The sequence below is a fragment of the Myripristis murdjan genome, chromosome 15, assembly GCF_902150065.1.
Source record: "Myripristis murdjan chromosome 15, fMyrMur1.1, whole genome shotgun sequence".
Lineage (NCBI taxonomy): Eukaryota > Metazoa > Chordata > Actinopteri > Holocentriformes > Holocentridae > Myripristis > Myripristis murdjan.
The window spans coordinates 31,671,177-31,691,176 of NC_043994.1; the positions used below are offsets into that span (position 1 = coordinate 31,671,177).

The 20,000-nt window shown below is 44.2% G+C and overlaps 1 protein-coding gene across 2 annotated transcripts in view; it reads left to right on the forward strand.

Moving 5' to 3' along the window:
* Positions 1-20,000, forward strand: part of LOC115373016 (echinoderm microtubule-associated protein-like 6) — a 94,709-nt gene that overhangs the window by 30,924 nt on the left and 43,785 nt on the right. For both annotated transcript variants that reach the window (XM_030071218.1, XM_030071219.1), the window contains exons 3-11: positions 5,241-5,339; positions 5,468-5,536; positions 6,541-6,726; positions 7,647-7,782; positions 14,589-14,662; positions 15,321-15,448; positions 17,060-17,197; positions 17,564-17,705; positions 18,763-18,877. In XM_030071218.1, coding sequence (XP_029927078.1) covers positions 5,241-5,339; positions 5,468-5,536; positions 6,541-6,726; positions 7,647-7,782; positions 14,589-14,662; positions 15,321-15,448; positions 17,060-17,197; positions 17,564-17,705; positions 18,763-18,877 — 1,087 coding nt within the window. The remainder of the gene's footprint in view (positions 1-5,240; positions 5,340-5,467; positions 5,537-6,540; positions 6,727-7,646; positions 7,783-14,588; positions 14,663-15,320; positions 15,449-17,059; positions 17,198-17,563; positions 17,706-18,762; positions 18,878-20,000) is intronic.

Here is a 20,000-nt window from a genome sequence, read left to right on the forward strand (position 1 = left end):
AAATTAAAAAAATTAAAAAAAAAAAAAGGGATAAAACAGGGACAGGGTTAAAGACAGACATATAGACATACACAGAGTAAGCAGTTGCTGTAGCCAGCACATGAAACACAGACACGGAAGTTCATATCATGCACAACCATCAGCAGTATTACACATAACAAACATGAAACACATAAATATTAGTGATGATAAAGACATAGCATTGCACATAACTGATATGGAGGCATACATAAATTAATAAGGTGCGAGACATACGGTAAGAACAGACATAGGGGTGGAAAATAACACAGTCTACCGGAACTTAAGGCACAAATGCAACAAGAGTACAAATCAAACACAGTCAACAGCCGGATTACACAAAACAGGCACAAAAACATATGTACATTTCTGAAGTTAGAGACATACAATAAACACAGACTGAGGTAGTAAGAATAATGAGCAAAGCATTATACAAACAGCGAATTCATCAACAGAAGTATCGCCAGTGTGTGTGTGTGTGTGTTTGACACCGTTGGATTTTAAAGTGGACCAACATGGCGGCTCTTTGAAAACTTTCTTTGATTTGGGGAAAACAGTTGAGGGAATGTGTTCTGAGGTGAGGAATAAACTCTGCAGCTGCTGAATCTTCAGTTCAGATCGACGACGGTTTAAAAGTTTAAAAGTTTCTCAGGAGTTTCAGAGGCGGCGAGTCGCGCTGGACGCCCCCTAATTTGCATAAAGTAGCCTAGACCTCAACTTTATGCAAATGAGGAGACGCCCACACAACGCCCCGTCTCTCGAAACGCAATGCGACGCTCCCACAATGCATTGCACGGCTGCTTACACAGACCGTGCCCGGGGAGCGTGGACGTGAGCTGCTGCTGTAGGGAGGTCTGGGTTCGTGTTGAGAGGCTGAGGACGTTCGAGAACCCAAACAGAGACGAAGCACGGCTGCAAACCGCAAACCTTTTACATTCATGTCAGTGATGCTGCCCACCTCAGACAGCGTGGATGCTCACTCGTGTGTGTGTCTGGAGAACGACGGTTAAAGTGTGTAAAATAAGTCAACTCGCTCTCTGGAGGAAGACTGTCTCCTGTTTTGTGAGTTCAGGCGACGTCTTTGAGGGTGCTGCCAGGCAGGCCAGGAGATATATACATTTATATTTATGTGTGTGTGTGTTTGTTTATACTTTGATTCTCTCAGCCATAGATAGATAGATATGTACAGGGTGACCCAAAAAAACGGGAATCTTTGAAGTGCGTATTGGCAGACATGAGCAAGTGGCAGCACAATTTTTAAAAAATGAAAATTCCATCATTGTTTCTTAAATGGCATGTTTTAAGGTTTCAATTACTATGAATAAAATATGTTTCTTCCATCACTCTTGGTTTTATTGGATTGTTAAAAAGTTTCTGTTTTTTTGTGTCACCCTGTATATAATCTCTGTATGTATATACGCCTGTACAACAGTTCTTCCATGATTAGAAAGGTCCTGAGGTTGACAGGGTTCATCCTCAGGGGAGCCTGGGCTTTCATGGAAACCCGTCCAATAGATTTCCATGACGGTCCTTAAGCTCCGCCTCCCTGCAGGGCAAAATTTGAAAATATGTTCTCAAACACAACGCCGGGGTATTTTAACACAGGAGGGAGGCGGGACCAGCAGTCCCACTGACCAATAAGAGGCGAGTCCAGCTGCGATGTCAGTCAACCACGACGCTGTTAAAAAAAAACAAAAAAAACAGGCCAGTTCATCGCCTGAGCCTCTGTTTGTACAAGGCGTCTCCTGCGGCTGGGAGTGGGCGGCTGGGAAACGCTCCTTCAGGCTGCAGGTTCTCTGATTCTCTCAGCCAATTAAATGTCAGAGTTTGTCCTCCAGATTTCAACCTGCTGAAAAAAACTCAAGGAAACAGCGAGTGGAACCTGTTTCTACCTGAATCTTATTTCCCCGTGTTCAGCATCAGTGGTGCTCAACCTGTCTGATGTCCAGGAGCCCAAACTGATCCACATCAGGCTGCAGACCTGCATTTAATAAGATCCCCATAAGATTTACTGTTATGTAATGTTATTCCATAATTGTCTATATACTGTGGATTATCAGTGTGAGTGTGAATATGAACACAACAGTCATTCATACCTTCTCTCACTCGGTTAACGTCTAGTCAGTGAAATAATGTTCAGGGGAGCCTCTGGGAGCCTCTTTAGGCCCCCTAGGGGTCCCGAGACCTCTGTTTGGGAACCGCTGCTCGATACCATGAGCAGTTTAGTGTGTGTCAGGGCTCTGACCTTTGACCTCTTTACTGCTGGTTGCTTATAATCCAGGCAAACTGAGGTTTCCTCTGCGTTCAGCCTGGCTGCTGTGTGTCAGTTTCAGATTAAAATGTCTAAACTCAGAAAAGCTTGTGGAGGTGCGACAGGAAGCTAAGCTAAATTATACATCTTGACGCTTCCTTGAGGTGATTTTTTTTTTTTTTTATTTGCCTGGAAGACCTTTTCTTCCTCACTGTGTTTAGTTTGGATCAGCTGGTCTGTGTTCAGTGGTTTGTAGTAAAAAGGCTTTAGCTGATGACACTGATCTGTGGGCTGAGATGGAACCTGCAGCTTCACGTTGCTCAGAGCCGACCTGAACCTTCACAGCGATGAAACCCGTCTGAAGCTGAGCCGCTGAGCAGAAATGTGTGTGTCCTCGCTGGGACACGGGGTGCGTTTGTTTAACGTGTCTCCGGCAGATGGAGGGGTTTGTAATGAGACGGGAGGAGACGAGGAAAACAGAAATAAACAGAGAGACTGAACCCAAATGTGTCACACAAACCGAGCATCAGACATGTGAGCGGCTTCCTGTCAGCGCTGTGTTTACTCTCTTTACACACTCACACAGAACACACACACACAGACACACACACACACACACACGTCTTAAAATAAGCAGGCAGCCGTGTGGCGTTTTTGACCAATGAGAGGCGCCGATCAGGGCTTCAGCTGGTGAGTCGGCAGCAGGTGAAGCCTCGACGCTCACTCTGCTTAAATAAATTAAAAAATATTAAAAACAGTTAGCCTTCAGGATGCTAATTAACATTCATGCTCTGATGTTGACCCGGTAATATCGATGAGCAGCAGATTATTTAAAAAAAAAAATCTCTATATCCCCCCTCTCCTCTGTTGAGCAGACGCTTTTCCCACCCGGCTGCTTGTTCTGCACTTCACAGTAAAAGCATGCATTTCTCTTCGTGCTTAAAAACTACACTGTCAGTAAAATTTATTTTCACCATGATGGTTGAATTTTGTGAGGTAATCCACGGCTCACACGCAGTTTTCCCGTTACACCCCCCAACGAGCAGCAGCAGTGAATGTAGAGGCAGAATATTTCGTTTTATTTTCCTTCACTGTCTTTTTTATTGGAAAGACAGTGGAAAAAAATATTTTCTTAGTGTGGATGAGAGTGAGCTGTTTTTTTTTTTTTACTCCTGACATGTTCAAGTTCACTCGTCATGCAGAGAAAGCCTCGGAGAGGAGAAACAAAGCTCTATATCAGGAAATGTAAAAGTACGCTTTATTCTGAAAAATCTGCATTTGACTCTGAGTTGACTTTGGGTTTAAAGTCTTTGTTTTCTCCGGGACACGTTTCTTTATTAGTTGGCTGTTAACAGTGTTTGGTCTTCCCATGTGGGACGGGCCAAACAACCTGACACATAAATAAAATATTCATTCATTCATTCATTCATTCATCCATTCATTCATTAGTATTAGCAGTAGTTGTTAGCATATATATGAGTGAGCAGGCTGATATTTATTTAATTGGCTCATGTTTTAATCTCATCCTAAAATAAGTAAAAACAAAAAAAGAGTTGCCAATCAAATTAATTAAATGTATTAATTGAAATTTGTAATGAAAACACACAAAACATGAACTTTTAAACCAAATAACATCAAGTTGGCGTCGGTGTTGCCAAGATGGAGAGCAGCCCACTTCAGCTTTTCAAAAATAAAGTTATCCACTTCCCATCTGCCATAATCATTTTTTGTTTTGCAATGCTGTTCTGTTCTCTCGGTCACACACACACACAGAGCCTGGCAGTGTGTGTGTGTGTGTGTGTGTGTGTGCCCTCTGTGTAAATCAGACGTTCTGTTGCGTCTGCAGTTTTGCTTTGGACGCAGCTTCGCTTCACCTCAGCCGCCTTCAGTAAATCAGTCCACAAATCAATAAAATCATCATAAATTCTATTTTAATCATAAACCGAGCTCTCGGACTTTGGGTGCGTTCGATTTATTGTTAAGTCTGGATGACGGTGAAACCGCAGCGTCCAGTTTCTCTGCAGCCGCCCGCCGTCCAGAACGACAGAAACTAAATCTGCACTCTCTCTTCACAATAAGAGCGCGGGTGTCGTTTTGAATTCAAAGCACTGACATCAGAAATCAGTTAATCAATTAGTCAATCAGTTAATCTTCAGAGATCAGTTATGGTTGTGCTCGTTTATGCCGTACCAAATCCCAAACACTTTCTCTGAGATGCTCAGGCTGTCTTCTTTTCCTCCGTTCATATTTTTATTAAAATCAATACTCTGTTTTTTTGTTTTTTTGTTTTTTTTTTGGCCGCTGGTCAGACGGAGGGAGAGATCTGAAGCCGTCGCTCTGGGCTCCGATCGCTTCCCACCAGACTTCAGCTTTATTTTTTATCACGTTTCACGCCAAATTATTCACTGATTAATAGGAAAACTAATTAACACATAAACTGGCAGTGAAATTCATCATCAGCTGCAGCCCCAGATTCAGCACGCAGCAGACATGGTGTGTGTGTGTGTGTGTGTGTGTGTGTGTGTGTGTGTGTGTGTGTGTGTGTGTGACTCTGTGTGTGTGTGTGTGTGACTCTGTGTGTGTGTGTGTGTGTGTGTGTGACTGTGCTGTTTCAGAATAAATGAAATGAGAATGTATTTCCTGAGCAGAGCGGATCCAAACATGAACCAGCTGATCTGCATGGAGATTAATGTCTCTCGTCCTCTCTCTCCCTCTCCCTCTCTCTTCCTCTCTCTCTCTCTCTCTCCCTCTCTCTCTCTCTCTCTCTCTCTCATTTCAATTCAATCAGCTTTATTGTTATAAATATCAGATGTCTGGCTCTGCCAAAGCATCTAAATATACGGTCAGATAGAGATAATCAAAATACATAACAATAACCATCTCTCTCTCTCTCTCTCTCCCTCTCTCTCTCTCTCTGTGTGTGTGTGCGTGTGTGTCTCTCACTCGCTCTCTCTCTCTCTCTCCTCTGTAGCGGTTAGCCTCGGTCGGCCTCGATGCCAAGAACACAGTGTGTATCTGGGAGTGGAAGAGAGGGAAGATCTTGGCGACGGCCACCGGACACTCAGACAGGGTGAGAGAGAGAGAGAGAGAGAGAGAGAGTGTGTGTGTGTGTCTGCGTGCATCTGTGTGTGTGTGTGTGTGTGTGTGTGTGTGTGTGTGTGTGTGTGTGTGTGCACTAAACTCTCAACTGTCCTCCAGATCTTCGACATCTGCTGGGATCCGTTTCAGCAAAACCGCCTGGTGAGCTGTGGAGTCAAACACATCAAGGTAACACACACACACACACACACACACACACACACACACACACACACACACACACACACACACACACACACACACACACACGCACGCACAACCTTGAAATATGATGAAAGTTTAAAAAAAAAGCCTGAAATAAAGACAAACAATGCACAGCAAAATTTATTTTAAAACACATTTCAAAATCCACACTCACACACCGTCTTTTACATGAGAGGCAAAATACATTAAAAAAAATAATTTAAAAAAAACATTTAAATACAAAATAAATAACAAATTTCAACACTTCTTTGGAAAACATGATAAAATTGTAATTTAATAATTAAATATAATAATGACAGAATTTTAAAAAAGTCAAAAGATGAATGAAATATTCATACAGAGCTGAAAAATGCAGATGAAAAGGCCAAAGACATGAAAGACTCAAAGCAGTTACATACACACACACACACATACACACACACACACACACACACACACACACGCACGCACGCACACACATGCACACACACACACACACACAGTCATATTATTAATTGAGTCATTCATGCCAGCACAAAAATCATCTGAATTTCCCACAGTTACTGTCCATCATCCCTCCATCCTGTCTCCCTCTCTCTGTCTCCCTGCCTATCTGCCTGTCTGTCTGACTGTCTCTGTCTCCCTCTCTCTGTCTCTCTGTCTGTCTCCCTGTCTGTCTGTCTGTCTCTCTCTGTCTGTCTGACTCTCTCTCTCTCTGTCTGTCTGTCTGTCTGTCTGTCTGTCTGTCTCTCTCTGTCTGTCTGACTCTCTCTCTCTCTCTCTCTGTCTGTCTGTCTGTCTCTCTCTGTCTGTCTGACTCTCTCTCTCTCTCTCTCCCTGCCTGTCTGTCTGTCTGTCTGTCTGTCTCTCTCCCTGTCTCTCTCCCTGTCTGTCTGTCTCTCTCTCTCTCTCTCTCTCTCTCTCTCCCTGTCTCTCTCTCTGCCTGTCTGTCTGTCTGCCTGTCTCTCTCGCTGCCTGTCTGTCTGCAGTTCTGGGCTCTGTGTGGGAACGCTCTCACTCCAAAGAGGGGGATATTCGGGAAGACGGGCGACCTGCAGACGATCCTGTGCGTGGCGTCGGCTAAAGATGACATCACGTACTCGGGGGCGCTGAACGGCGACATCTACGTGTGGAAGGGCCTCAACCTGATCCGCACGGTGCAGGCGGCGCACGGGGTGAGCGCAGTACTGCTCATACTACTGATACTACTACAACTACTACTACTACTACTGCTCATACTACTGATACTACTACTGATACTACTACTACTGCTGCTCATACTACTGATACTACTACTGATACTACTACTACTGCTCATACTACTGCTACTACTACTGCTGATACTGCTGATACTACTACTGCTGCTGCTCATACTGCTGATACTACTACTGCTACTACTACTGCTCATACTACTACTGCTACTACTACTACTGCTGATACTACTGCTACTGCTCATACTACTGCTGATACTACTGCTACTGCTCATACTACTGCTGATACTACTACTACTACTACTACTGCTCATACTGCTCATACTACTACTGATACTACTGCTGATACTACTACTACTGCTCATACTACTGCTGATATTGCTACTGATACCACTACTGCTCCTGTTACTAAAACTACTAATACTAAAACTACTAATACTACTACTTCTTCTACTACGTCTGTGTTTCTGCTGCTACAGTGACAGATGACGGGTGACGGATTAAAGGAGAAACCATCATGCAGTGTTTCAAGGCCCCAGTCTCCTTTATAAGAAACACAATTACAACAAAATTACCAAAAATTACAAAAAAAAATGTTTTTTAAAAAGTCTAGTAAATTCAGTAAAATATTACTGGAAAATTGTTTATTTAAAACTATTGATAATTAAATTAAATTAAATTAAATTACAAGAAAATTACCATAAATTTACTATAAAATTACCCCCAAAATTTGAAAAAATGTACCCCCTAAAAATTAAAAATAAAAATAAAAATAAAAATATAGTGAATATTGTTCAGAGCATGAACATTGAGTGTGTGTGTGTGTGTGTGTGTGTGTGTGTGTGTGTGTGCGTGTGTGTGTGTGTGTGTGTGTGTGTGTGCAGGCTGGGATCTTCAGCATGTACTCCTGTGAGGAGGGCTTCGCCACAGGAGGCAGAGACGGCTGCATCAGGCTGTGGGACGTCGACTTCAAGCCCATCACCAAGATCGACCTGCGGGAGGCCGAGCAGGGCTACAAAGGTGCGCCGCAGCGTCGCAGCCTGTTGTTGGAGGGGTCAAAGAGGCCCCAAGTGACGTTTTTACTGATCAATATCACAACACAATCACATAATATCTGATGGGCAGTCGACCAATAACAAAGAGTGAATGATTACTTCACCGGCGGCTGAGATTTCTGGTCTCCAAAAGTCTCTCTGATCGCTGGTGACGTGGGGAGGAAAGCAGGGCTGAAAAATGTTTTAGACAGACGTGCATGTGATTGGATATCAGATGCGTGCGTGTGTGTGTTTTTATGTGCAAGTGTGTGTGTGTGTGTGTGTGACCTTTAACCAGTAGGGAACTGGGAGAAGCAGCCTTGCCAGTTAATGAGCTCTCTGGCCTTTCCTCTCCCTGTTCCCTCCTACTGGACGCTCCAACACACCGACCGCCTCTTTACACCTTTTTCTCTGAACTGAATTGAATTCCACCGAGGCCAAATGTCTCGTTTCTAAGGGAGGAAAAAAAAACCCAAAAAAAAAACGCTTCCTGGTGTCCTTCTCCTCTAAATGTCATTTTAAAATCAAGACCTGCAGATCTTCCATCGGCACAAACTGTCAGACAGTTTGTATGGAAGCTCTGGCAGGCTTCCTGACCGAACATGGAGTTTTGCTGTTTAACTGAATATTCTGAACAAAAGAAAAAAAAAAAAAAAAAAGTCAGACTCAGACTGTGGGCCCTCTCTTCCTCGCAGCTCAAAGCGGCTCCGAGCGCGACTCCGGTGTCTCTTCTAGTTTCCAAGCGGCTCAGTTTGTCAAAACTATGACCACAAGGATTGAACCCAATCGCACGACTCACAAGAGTTCAACTAAAATAATTTAATAACAAAAGTAACAACTTAAATTCACTGACAAAAGTAACAAGGAAAAGTATCAACTCAAAACTCAATACAAAGTAACAACTGAGATTCGCTATGACAAAGTAGCAACCAAAATCACTCTGAACGAGGAATACAAACAAAGGCAAGACCAAAGTATCAAAGAAACTTGAGAACAAAACTATGACCAAACAAAGTAACAAAGGAAATACATAACCTGACAAGACTTGAGGAAACTTGACTTGACTTGGCGTGGCGTGACAAAGTAGGACAAACAAGACGAAGCAGGACCAAACAAGACGAAGCAGGACGAACTCGCACAGGACAAGGGAAACACGGACTATATATACACACAAGGTAATGGGGAACAGGTGGAAACAATCAGGGCGTGGCAGACAATCAACCAGGGGAACACAATAGGAAGAACAAGTTACCTGACACAAGAGGGAAGTGGGATTTCAAAATAAAACAGGAAATCACGAGACAAGACATGACATAAAACTTAACAAAACAAAACATAATTTCTAAGACATGACACAACAAAACCTAACAAAACATAATAATTTCAAGGACATGACACAGTTGTCATTTCCCCGTGCGGCGCCCCCTTGTGGAAACAGCAAAGTCTCTTGTGTCCGTCTGAGCGGTCATGGGTGTGTTGCTCTTAAGTCAGTGCTGCAGTTTTGGTAGAGCACGTCGTACCACCTGTTCAGGCTGAGTCTCTGTCCCCTGCCTTCCCTGTCTCTCTCTACTGTCACTATCAAATAAAGCAGAAATGCCCAAAAAAGTCTTATAAAAAGCCAAAGTGGACTTGGACACTTCGCCCTAAATGCAGCTGCACCAGCTCTCCAGAGCGAACGCTTAGATCAGTAAACCGGAGGCTCGTGTCTGTGTCGTCTGCAGAGAATCCACCATCTGATTCTGCCGTGTTTCAACACAACATTTATATTTCTGTTCCCAGAAAAGTTCCCTGCAGCAGGCGAAGCTGCAGAAAGTTAAACTCCCTCTGAGTTTGAGGAGAACGCCAGGAGAGGAGGTGCAAAGGCTTTGTCGTCTTCTGTCTGGAGTTATTTACTCCTTCTCTCTGAAGGCCTCCTGAGGAGAGGAGCGGAGGAGGACGAGGTGTCAGAGATGAGAGTGTTGTATTTTTGGAAAGGCCACGGAGACAAAAGATGAAATGTTTTGCCTCCTTTGAAATCCTTTCTCCTCCCTGAGAGCTTTAGAGGAGATTGTTCTGAGAGGAGGAGGTAAATGCCATTCTCCAGCAGGAGATTACTGTCGACAAAGATGCTGGAGGTGGAAAGTGAAATCCGTCGCCTCCTCCTTTTTCACTCCTTCTCCCTTAAGAGAGGCTTAAGAGAAAAAAGAGGAGGAGAAAGGAGGTGCAGAGGTCACTTCTGTCACAGCAGGAAAAAGTTTGGATCCTTCACTGTCTTCTTCCTTTTTGAGAAAGAGAGGAGAGGAGGCGATTCATCTCCTGTTTGGAGAAGCTACAGAGGGTTAAAAGGCCTCCTTCTCCTCTCTAAAGGCGCCTGAGAAGGTTAGAAAAGAGGAGCGAGGAGGAGGAGTGAAGGTTTTTCATCTTCTGTCCCCCAGCAGGAATCGGGGATGGCTTCCAATTAAAAAAGGCTGTGGAAGAAGAAGTTTCAACTCTTGGCCTCTTTTCCACTTAGTTCCTCCTCCCTGAAGGTTTGCGAGACAGGAGAAGAAGAAGAAGAGGAGGAGGAGGAGGAGGAGGAGGAGGAGGAGGAGGAGCAGGCGTCTCATCTTCGCTCCCCAGTCGCAGATTGAAGTTTACATTTAAACACTTTCTCCTATTTTCCTGTTTTTGAACTCCACTCTCAACATTTCTCGTCGTATTTTGGCGAGAACAAAGTGAGGAAGATTAAACTGAATGAGGTTCGCTGCTGATCTGAAGAGTCGGAGGCTTCACCTGAATCTCTAAACCGCCTTCAAACACACGTCTTTTACTCTCCGAACCCTGGAGGGTAAATAAATTAAAAAAAAAAAAAAAACAGCTGCAGGCCCAGAGACTGAGCAGCGAGATCTTAATGAATCGCTGTGTTTTAGCAGAACTACCTTCAAACATCTGCGGGAGCGTTTTCATGTTTCATGACCTCAAACGCCACGAGGCCGTCGTGGAGAAGAAATAAAACCAGATAGAAAATATATTACACGTCTTCATATAATAAGAAATGTCTACCAACCTCAACAGTCCAGCAAACTTACAGCATGACTCAAGAATAATATAGAAGAAGAATCCAAATGATGGTTTGTTGCCTGCTGATGTGTCCAATAGCTGACAATAATTAATCATTTAATCCGAATAAAAGCCAATCAGAATAAAAACGCCTTCTAACCGGCCCAATCAGAGAGACTTTTCAATCACGGTGAGAGGGCTGCTGTAAACCTTTGATAATCTGCTCAATTGAAAAGATATTAGCGCCTAATAACCATGTAAACTCTTAATCTGCTGGTTTCTCTCTGGTTGGTATAAATCTGTTCTTTCTGCTCGTGTTTGCTCCACACGGGGGGAACATCAGGTCACGGGATGAGTTTCCAGGAGGGACAGAAACACGGCAGCACCAAAACACAACCGCTCTGTGGCTGATTTGTTGAAAAAGGCTAAATGTTTAAAGGACTGTTGAGCGGCTCCGCGGTGGAAAGGCTGGAAACCACGAGTCGCTCAAACGAGGTGTTTGAAAAGACGAACGAAGCCGGATTCCACCGAACCGTCGAGCAAATCAAAAAGCTGCTGGAGACGTTTGAAGGCTTCCTGTTACAAGAATAAAAGTCCAAACCAGCCAGCCAGGTTTCACCTTTACAGTCTGATGGACGGCCTGATGGGGGCGCCACCATTGGCCAACATGATTTAGTCTGTATTATATTTAGATTATATTTATATTTCTGGCAGTTTAGACACTTCCCAGCAGGAGGAACCACTTTGTGCAGGTCAGAAAAAGTTAGATTCTATATTGTTCTACACTGAAATCTCACATTTTCAAGTTTCTTGATGTTTGTATGAAATGAGTGAAAAACACTACAATCCACAGGACTTCTCTGCAGACGTGTGTCTCCAGATAACGTTAGCTATCCAGTGTTAGCTAACAATTTGTGACATGAACCGTGACCTTTTTCTAACCTTAACCGTGTAGCTGACCCAGGCTCCACCACATTGGCTACAACTCTAAATGCTGAAATGCAACTTTTGCTTCAGAAACGTTGACATTTCAGTGTATTTATTGGTTTGCGGAAATGTAAAATGACAATATTTTAATTTAATTATTATTATTTTATATATTCTCAGCTGGTGGCTTCCAACTTTTTGAAATTGGATGATGCAGTTTGTTTTTTTTAATGTAAACTCTCTGAGATGAGGTGTTGATGCTTTAGCTGTCGCCTCCCGCTGAGCTTCCAAATGATGATCCTGTCGTGAAAGTGTTTCCAGTTTGACACCTAACCGGCTGCGGCGTCAGGAGGCTGCGGCTGCTGAGGTTTAAACTGGAGAAAACAGTAAAGATCAATAACCGGCTCCCTGGTTGCCGTAGGCCACTCGTGAGGCTCAGCTGATGGCAAACACCCGCGTGATTTGATTCTTTAACCAATCAGATCGCTTGGGTGAAACCACCTGTTGTGTGATGCAGCTTTGGTAAACATGGAGGAAGTAACACGTCAGCCGTGTCCGAGTGCAAGTTCTCCCAAGGCGCTTTACAGAAGCCCAGCAGATGTCGGCCAAATCCAAGGACCCAAATCTCCCCCAAGGAAAAACCCTTTTAACAGGCCAAAGACCTGGAGCAGAACCCGGCTCTGGGCCCCGACCGGAGGGGTGCAGAACAAAAGGCAGTCCTGGTCAAACAAGGACATCAGGGCTCTGCTCGCTGTCTGGACAGAGGACGATGTCCAACGCCAAATCAAACTGTTTGATGAGGACGTTATGTGATATATAGAGAGAGATCTGGCAGCGGTGGGGATCCAACACACGGCGGGACAGGAGCGCCAAAAACTGAACAAACTGAACAAACTGAGGCGTCAGTCCAAGGCAGTTAAAACAAACAACAGACAAAGTGGCATCCAAATGAATGTTGGAATGTTCCTTTAACTTCTACTGAGGAAAAACATCAGCAAAGTAGCAGAACTTCTGCTGGAGTGGAAGTTTTTCTCCCCACCCGTGTTCTAAAGGAATAGTTCACCCTAAAATAATAAAAATGAAGTCATTATTTACTCACGGCACACCTTGAAGCTGCACTCTGAAGCTGGAAGAGCAAACACAGCCAGTTCTCTCCTGTAGCTTCACCTCAGCTGTCTACCAAACTGTTGACATTAATGGATCCAAAAACAGCTTCCTCTTCATCTCCTGCGTCTTCCTCCCTGACAGTCTGCGGCGTCTCGCGCCCCGCGGCGCTCCGGCTGCCTTCCAGCCCGGCTGGAAAGATCATAATTGTGAGAGCGGCGCACACCGAGGAAGCCGACAAAGTCATAAATATTGACTGTCAGAGTTTGGATTCTCTGAGCGGCTGAGATGAAACGTTCAGGCGGAGGAGACGATGAAGCCGAGTCGACAGCACAAAACAAAAGAAACACGTCTTATTATTATCTGCATCGTCTCTGGCATCTTGTGTATACAACTGCTACTTTGCATTTTTAATTTTTTTTTTTTTTCACTTTGAGTTGCCAGTGTGGATTTCTGCACACCTTTTACTTTTTGTTCAAAGAGTTGCATATAATTTAGCTCCTTAGTATTTACTCAGACAGCACCATGAAGGCCTGCATTTGGTCCGTAATTTGGGTTTTTTGGAGGCTGGCAGTATGTTTTCACTGTGGATCATGTCAGGTGTCTGTTCCGTTGTTTTTTGGAAAAAGCTGCTGCCGCTGAGTTTTTCTCAGGTGGGATTCTGATGATTTGAGCTTCACAAAATCAAACGGCCCCCGTCCACCCTGCTGTGTTGGGGTGACAGGAGACAGACTGGAAACCCCACCAGCTCACAGACTGAAGTAAGAGCCAGGCTCCAGACCTGAGCATCAAGATGAGTCCAAGTTTGCTGGCAAATTTGGAAATATCAGTTTTTGGTGACTGAACGCGTTGTGTTGTGGAGCGAAGGCCGAAACGGAGAAGAAAAAAAAAAGATACGCTGTCAGATTTACCCAGCTCGGTGTGGACGTGGTCTAAAAGAGGACATAAGCTGAAATGATCTGGATTAAAAGAACATTTTGAAAGGTTGTGATGGTTTCTGTCTTTGTTTTTTTTTTTAATCAATAACAGGCTGATCCCTCTGACCTTCATTAAGCCGCTCCAACCCTCCAGTTTTGGTCATATATTGAAAATCAATTGTTGAGTATCGGTGGTCGTGACCTCCTCCTGTCACTGAGGGTCAGCGTGGTGTAACCCTCAGCGAGGTCACTGTTTCCTGCTCCTTCATTACAGATAATGACAGATAATTACAGTAAATTACAGTTGATTACAGGTAATGAGGCTCTGCAGTTGTTCTGGAAACGCCTCTGCATCGATAAACACTCATTTATCGTCTCTCCGCTCGGTTTCCTGCCTGTTTTCCTGAATCTTTTTTCACTTTAGCACCACGTTTTTCTCTTTGACTTCCTCAGACTTGAGTTTCCAGCTGTTTTTTTTTTTTTCATCTTCTCTCTCTTGTTTTCCTCTCCATTTTTAACTTTTCTCTTCTTTCCCCAGCCTCTCCTTTCCTTATTGTCATATTCCTCTATGCTTTATCTCCCACTTTTCTCTTGCTTCTCTTTCTCTCTTTATCCTTCCTCTCCTCCACCCTCTCTTTTCCTTTCCTCCCTGCTGTTAGATCTTTATTTTCATGCAAATGTGTGTGTTGGTTTTAATCGTTGCCTGTCTCTTGTTTGTGCATATATTATTACTGTTGATCTAATTCTTCTCCCTCCGGCTGAATAAGACCTGCACAGGAAAACTGAAGTTACTCCGTTTGTCTCTGATCGTCTTCTCCTCCTCCAGGTTTGTCTATTCGTAGTGTTTGCTGGCGAGCCGACCGGATCTTGGCGGGAACCCAGGACAGCGAGATCTTCGAGGTGAGAGAGAGCGCCATGCTGCTTCTGCTGCCGCAAACATTTTCAGAAGAGTTTTTTTCTTTAGTGGAAGGCCAGCTCAGAGTCTGTCCATGAGATGTTTAATTCAGTTTTACCACGTCATAACCAGGATGTTTGTGCGGCTCCACATCGTTTAAAAAGCAGCACAGGGACAGGAAGAGGCGGAGTCAAATGTCCATGTGGTTCCAGGTTTCTAAATTGGAGAAAATAATTAATTTGGGTGGGTGGATGATTTATGGGTACATCAAGAGTACCGACCGAGTAATGACGTTCTGAGAACTTTTATCGTTTCCAGTTCCCGCGGTTAGGGAACGTTCCTCCAGCTGTTCTTCAAACTATGAGGAAGTTCCTCCGGTCCAAAGAAAACATTTTGTTAAATGCAAATTCTGAAATGCATTTTCACTTGTTTCAGGATTTTTTTTGAAGGGGCAAGTACAATGTATGTTTAAACAATAAGGCAGATCAGCCACTTGATTCAAGAAGATTCTGGAAACAGGTTGATTCGTGTTGATTATCTCAGCTCACTGGCAGATTTTGGACCCTGTTTGAAAAAGCGACACTGAGTCAGAGCCTGAATGACTTGTGTTCCTGTTCTTCTCTGGTCCACTGACCTCCTGGTCTCCCTGGTCTCCGTCCTCAGGTGATGGTGCGGGACCGGGACAAGCCTCTGCTCATCATGCAGGGCCACAGCGAGGGCGAGCTCTGGGCGCTGGACGTTCACCCCAAAAAACCTCTGGCCGTCACCGGCAGCGACGACCGCTCCGTCAGGTCGGTGGAAACGACCTTCACTGTTTCATGATTCAGGGAAGCTTCATTTCCTCCTCAGGACGCCGACAGCTCTGCTGGGCGGACGAGAGCTTTAGTGCCTTGCTCAGCGGCAGCCGGATGGCATTATTTCATGGCTGCAGTGAAAGTTACGCGGCCAGCAGGGCTGCAGCTTGAATGTGACTTCAGGTCCCTGCATCCAGTGAAACCGTGCATGTGGTTCGCATCATCTGGAACGTTCTAGATGAGTTCGGTGACGTCCACTAAACATTTCAAATGCAATGAAAATAACATGCAACAACCAATGAGATCAATGAGAATAAATTCCATAACATACAACTTCTGTTTATTAGGGTTTTCTCCCTTTGTCAGGTACTTAAAGGAATACTCCAACGTTTTGGGAAAAATCCCCTTTTTCTGACTTAACCAGATGTTGGACACCATTTTCTCCTCTGTATGTCCACTGGTTCAGTTCCGATGGGTAGCATTTATTATTAGCTTAGCATAAAGACTTGAAGTCTATGGGAATTGTTAGCCTGGCTCCGTCAAAGTGAAAAAAAAAAAAAACAACCTCCCAGCAACTCTGAAGCGGTCTGATTTACACAGTGGGTCATGTGGATTTGAAGAGAATATGAAACTGACAAATATTCTAAATATATTTCATGTTTAACCTCCACTGAGCTCCAGAGAGCGTCCACAGTGTCAGCAGGATGGCTCAGAAGTCACGTGACATAAAACTGCGCTCTCATTGGTCGCTGCATGAACTTTGTTGCAAGAAGTTGAAAATGGATGCAGCTTTTCTGTTGATTGCAAAGATTGTATTGAATTTTGAGTATTGAGTATTGAGATTGAGTTGGTATCAGTTATGAATGTTAAAATATCCAACTTTAGGCTGCTGTGACACACACACACACACATGCACACGCACACACACACATTTGCCTTGTTCTATCTTATTGGGTCACACTGGGGACTAATCAGAACAACCTGGGACCAATTATTAGATGAAAATACACACACACACACACACACACACACTACAGGTGTGTCAGCATCTTAATTGGAGGCTCCTGCCGTTCTCGTTAGAGAAGCCGTGTGTCGCTGTGTGCTACTTAATGCAGCACATTTTCTATTTTCCTGTTTTCATTTTTCATTCTTTTTATTTCATCTCACTGATTTTTATTTAATTTTTCTGAGGCTTGTCACCTCACTCTGTCTTGGTGTTTTATTGCATATGAGGCTCTGGGCACACCTTGTTTTTTAGGTAAAGATAATTAATACGCTGCAGTCAGAGCTGCAGAGTTTATCTTCAGACAGAGTCCTCTGTCTTTCATCAGCTTTTCTACAGTTAAAGGCTGGAAGAAATGTCCTCTTCTAGATGTTATTTTGTTTTCAAATTCAATTATTTCACCAGGACACATTAATAAATAATAATAAACATCAGCAGGAATGTGCCACAGTGTGGAAGAAAGTCTGACTTCCACTGTTTCTTCACTGTTTCTTTTTTATTTATTATTATTACAGTTTTTCAACACTGGACTGTGTATGTGTCTGTGTCTGACTCTGTGTGTGTGTGTGTGTGTGTGTGTGTGTGTGTGTGTGTGTGTGTGTCAGGCTGTGGAGCCTGGCCGACCACGCGCTCATCGCTCGCTGTAACATGGAGGAGGCGGTGCGCAGCGTGGCGTTCAGCGTGGACGGCTCCCAGCTCGCTCTCGGCATGAAGGACGGATCCTTCACCGTCCTGAGAGTCAGGTAACACTGCCCGAGTGTGTGTGTGCGTGTGTGTGTGTGTGTACTAAAACATCGTATTCAAGTAAAAGTACTTTAATTTTAATCTAAATTTTACTTAAGCTGTACAAACCTCATTAAAAGTAAAAAGTGTGTGATTTGAACAGCAGATTCTCTGAGGTGGAAAAACAAGAAATGACAAAATGAAAATAAAGGAGACAAACAGAGTGACTCCTCTTGTCTTCTCTGGGACCTGAAACACAGTTTATTACTTTCTGAGGCTCAATCTGTTTCTTTATAAATGTAGTCGAGAGCAAAAGTGCAGCAAAAAGTCGAAGTGAAATGAGTTTGAGCGGTTAACGTGGTGGCGTGTGTGTCTCCGCGAGGCAGGGACATGACGGAGGTCGTCCACATCAAAGACAGGAAGGAGGTGATCCATGAGATGAAGTTCTCTCCGGACGGGGCGTACCTCGCCGTCGGCTCCAACGACGGCCTGGTGGACGTCTACGCCGTCGCCCAGAGATACAAGAAGGTGTGTTTTATACTGAGAGTTCCTCAAACTAACTGAGACGCATCAGAGAACACACACACACACACACACACACACACACACACACACACACCGAAAACAGACCTGATCGGGAAAAGCATTCAATCATCGAAAACTAACAGATGCACGTTAGGGAGCAACAGATCTGACAGGAAACACACAGATCCTGAAGCGAGTTTCTGCGTGATCAGGAAGACAGAGAGCCTCAAAGAAATTTACCGTATTTCCCCAATTAATCTCCCGGGCGTTTAATATGCAAAATCAACTTGGACCCCGGGCGTTTAAAAGAACCAGGCGGCTATTCGCTGCAGGCCTTTATTTATTTTTGCACAGACCTGCACCAGGCCATTATAGTGATGACACTTACTGTCCAACATATTTACAGTCGGTCGATTTAAGATTACGGTACACCCTTTTTTTCTAATGTTAGCTAGCGCTCTTATTTTGACAGAAAACAGAAGTACCCCACAGTTATTGTGCGGCTAAATGTTTACTTCTGCAAAAATAAGGTGAATAGCCTTATTTTAGGTTACCTCATTATGATGCAAATAATCGCCCCGGCGGTTATTCGGATGGGCGTTTAATACGCAAAATGGGTGCAGACCCCAGGCGATTATAAGAACCAGGCGGCTATTTGTGTCCAGGCGATTAATTGGGGAAATACGGTAAGCATGTTTGCACAGAGACTAAAATGAGCTCATATTAGGGAATACACCCGTCCTAAAGCTGAGACAGATAACTTAGGAAACAGACAGGTGCTTAAAATAACAGGCACCTGTACAGGTCAGGGGACTTCTAACCAAATCAGTTAACTAAGCTTTTCCTGCTGGAGAACATCCTGCTGTTCCTTAAAGCGAAGACATGCCAGCTGACACCACATCTACAATAATAATAATAATAATAATAATAATAATAATGTTGAGGAATTCTCATTGTTCTGACAGTCAGCTGTTTGCTGTGATTACCCTGGACAACATCATCACTAACTTCATCAACTCTGTGTGTGTGTGTGTGTGTGTGTGTGTGTGTGTGTGTCCAGGTTGGGGAGTGCAGTAAGTCCTCCAGCTTCATCACCCACCTGGACTGGTCTCTGGACAGCAAAGTCCTGCAGACCAACGACGGAGCTGGAGATCGCCTCTTCTACCGCATGCCCAGTGAGTGTCTATGTCTCTCTCTCTCTCTCTCTCTCTCTCTCTCTCTCTCTCTCTCTGGTCTGCTTGGCTGCTTGCTGGCTGACAGGTGGGTTGGTGGCGTGGATGTTTGGTTGTTTACTTGTTTGTTTGGTTGTTTCTTTGCAGTATTAACCTGGAGCAGAGTTTGTTTTTTTTTTTTTCACTCAGGTTACAGGCGGTTTCCTCATCCTGTTATTTTGTTTCTTATTCTGGTCAGTCGGGGCACCGCTTCTCATTTTATGGTCACATTTTGGTTTATTAGACAGAGACTCAGCTGGTCTCGGAGCTCCAGACGCTCTCAGAGTAAAAGCGGTGCGGCGTCCCGGTGCATTCTGGGACTTTGTCGCGTGAGAGGGAACAACGAGGCGATTTGTCACACCGGCCAATCAGATCCTCGCAGAATATGACATCACTCTGTTAAATACAAACGGGCGTGATGCACTTTTTATTGTGGAGCGTGTCTCGCCTCCAGCCCTCTGTGGAGTTCAGCTGACCTGACCGTCTTGGTGGAGGTCCTCCTCTTCTTCTTCTTCTTCTTCTTCTTCTTCTTCTTCTTCTTCTTCTTCTTCTTCTTCTTCTTCTTCTTTTTCTTCTTCTTCTTCTTTCATGTCAATCACAAACTTGATTCGAGTCGTTGTTGTTTTTATTGGCGGCCAGCGCCCAACTAGAGTTCTCATATTCTGCCCGAGCCTGACCGATCGGGCCTAAAATTTACGTGAATTGGGCGGGTCGGGTCGGGCTTCGGGTTCTGTGGGGGATTTTTTTTTTTTTTAAAAATAAAAAAATAGAATTATGTGTTGTGTTATTGATTATGACGTTTCATTTTTATGTGACTGGTGGAGAGAGTGAGAGACTGGATTGGATTTGGAGGCTAAACTTTCAGTGACAGACAGACAACCAGCTGTGCGAGCGCAGCGCAAACAAGTGAGAGAGAGTTGCAGCAGTATCCCGCTGTGCTGGCAGACTCGGCAGCAGGGACGGTTTCTGCTATGGGCAGTGCAACTGCCCAGGGCACAATCTACTTGGGGGCGCACGAGAAAAAAAAAAAAAAATCGCCAGTTTTCTAGACTACAGTATTGACCCGCACATGCCGCGGCACCATCAG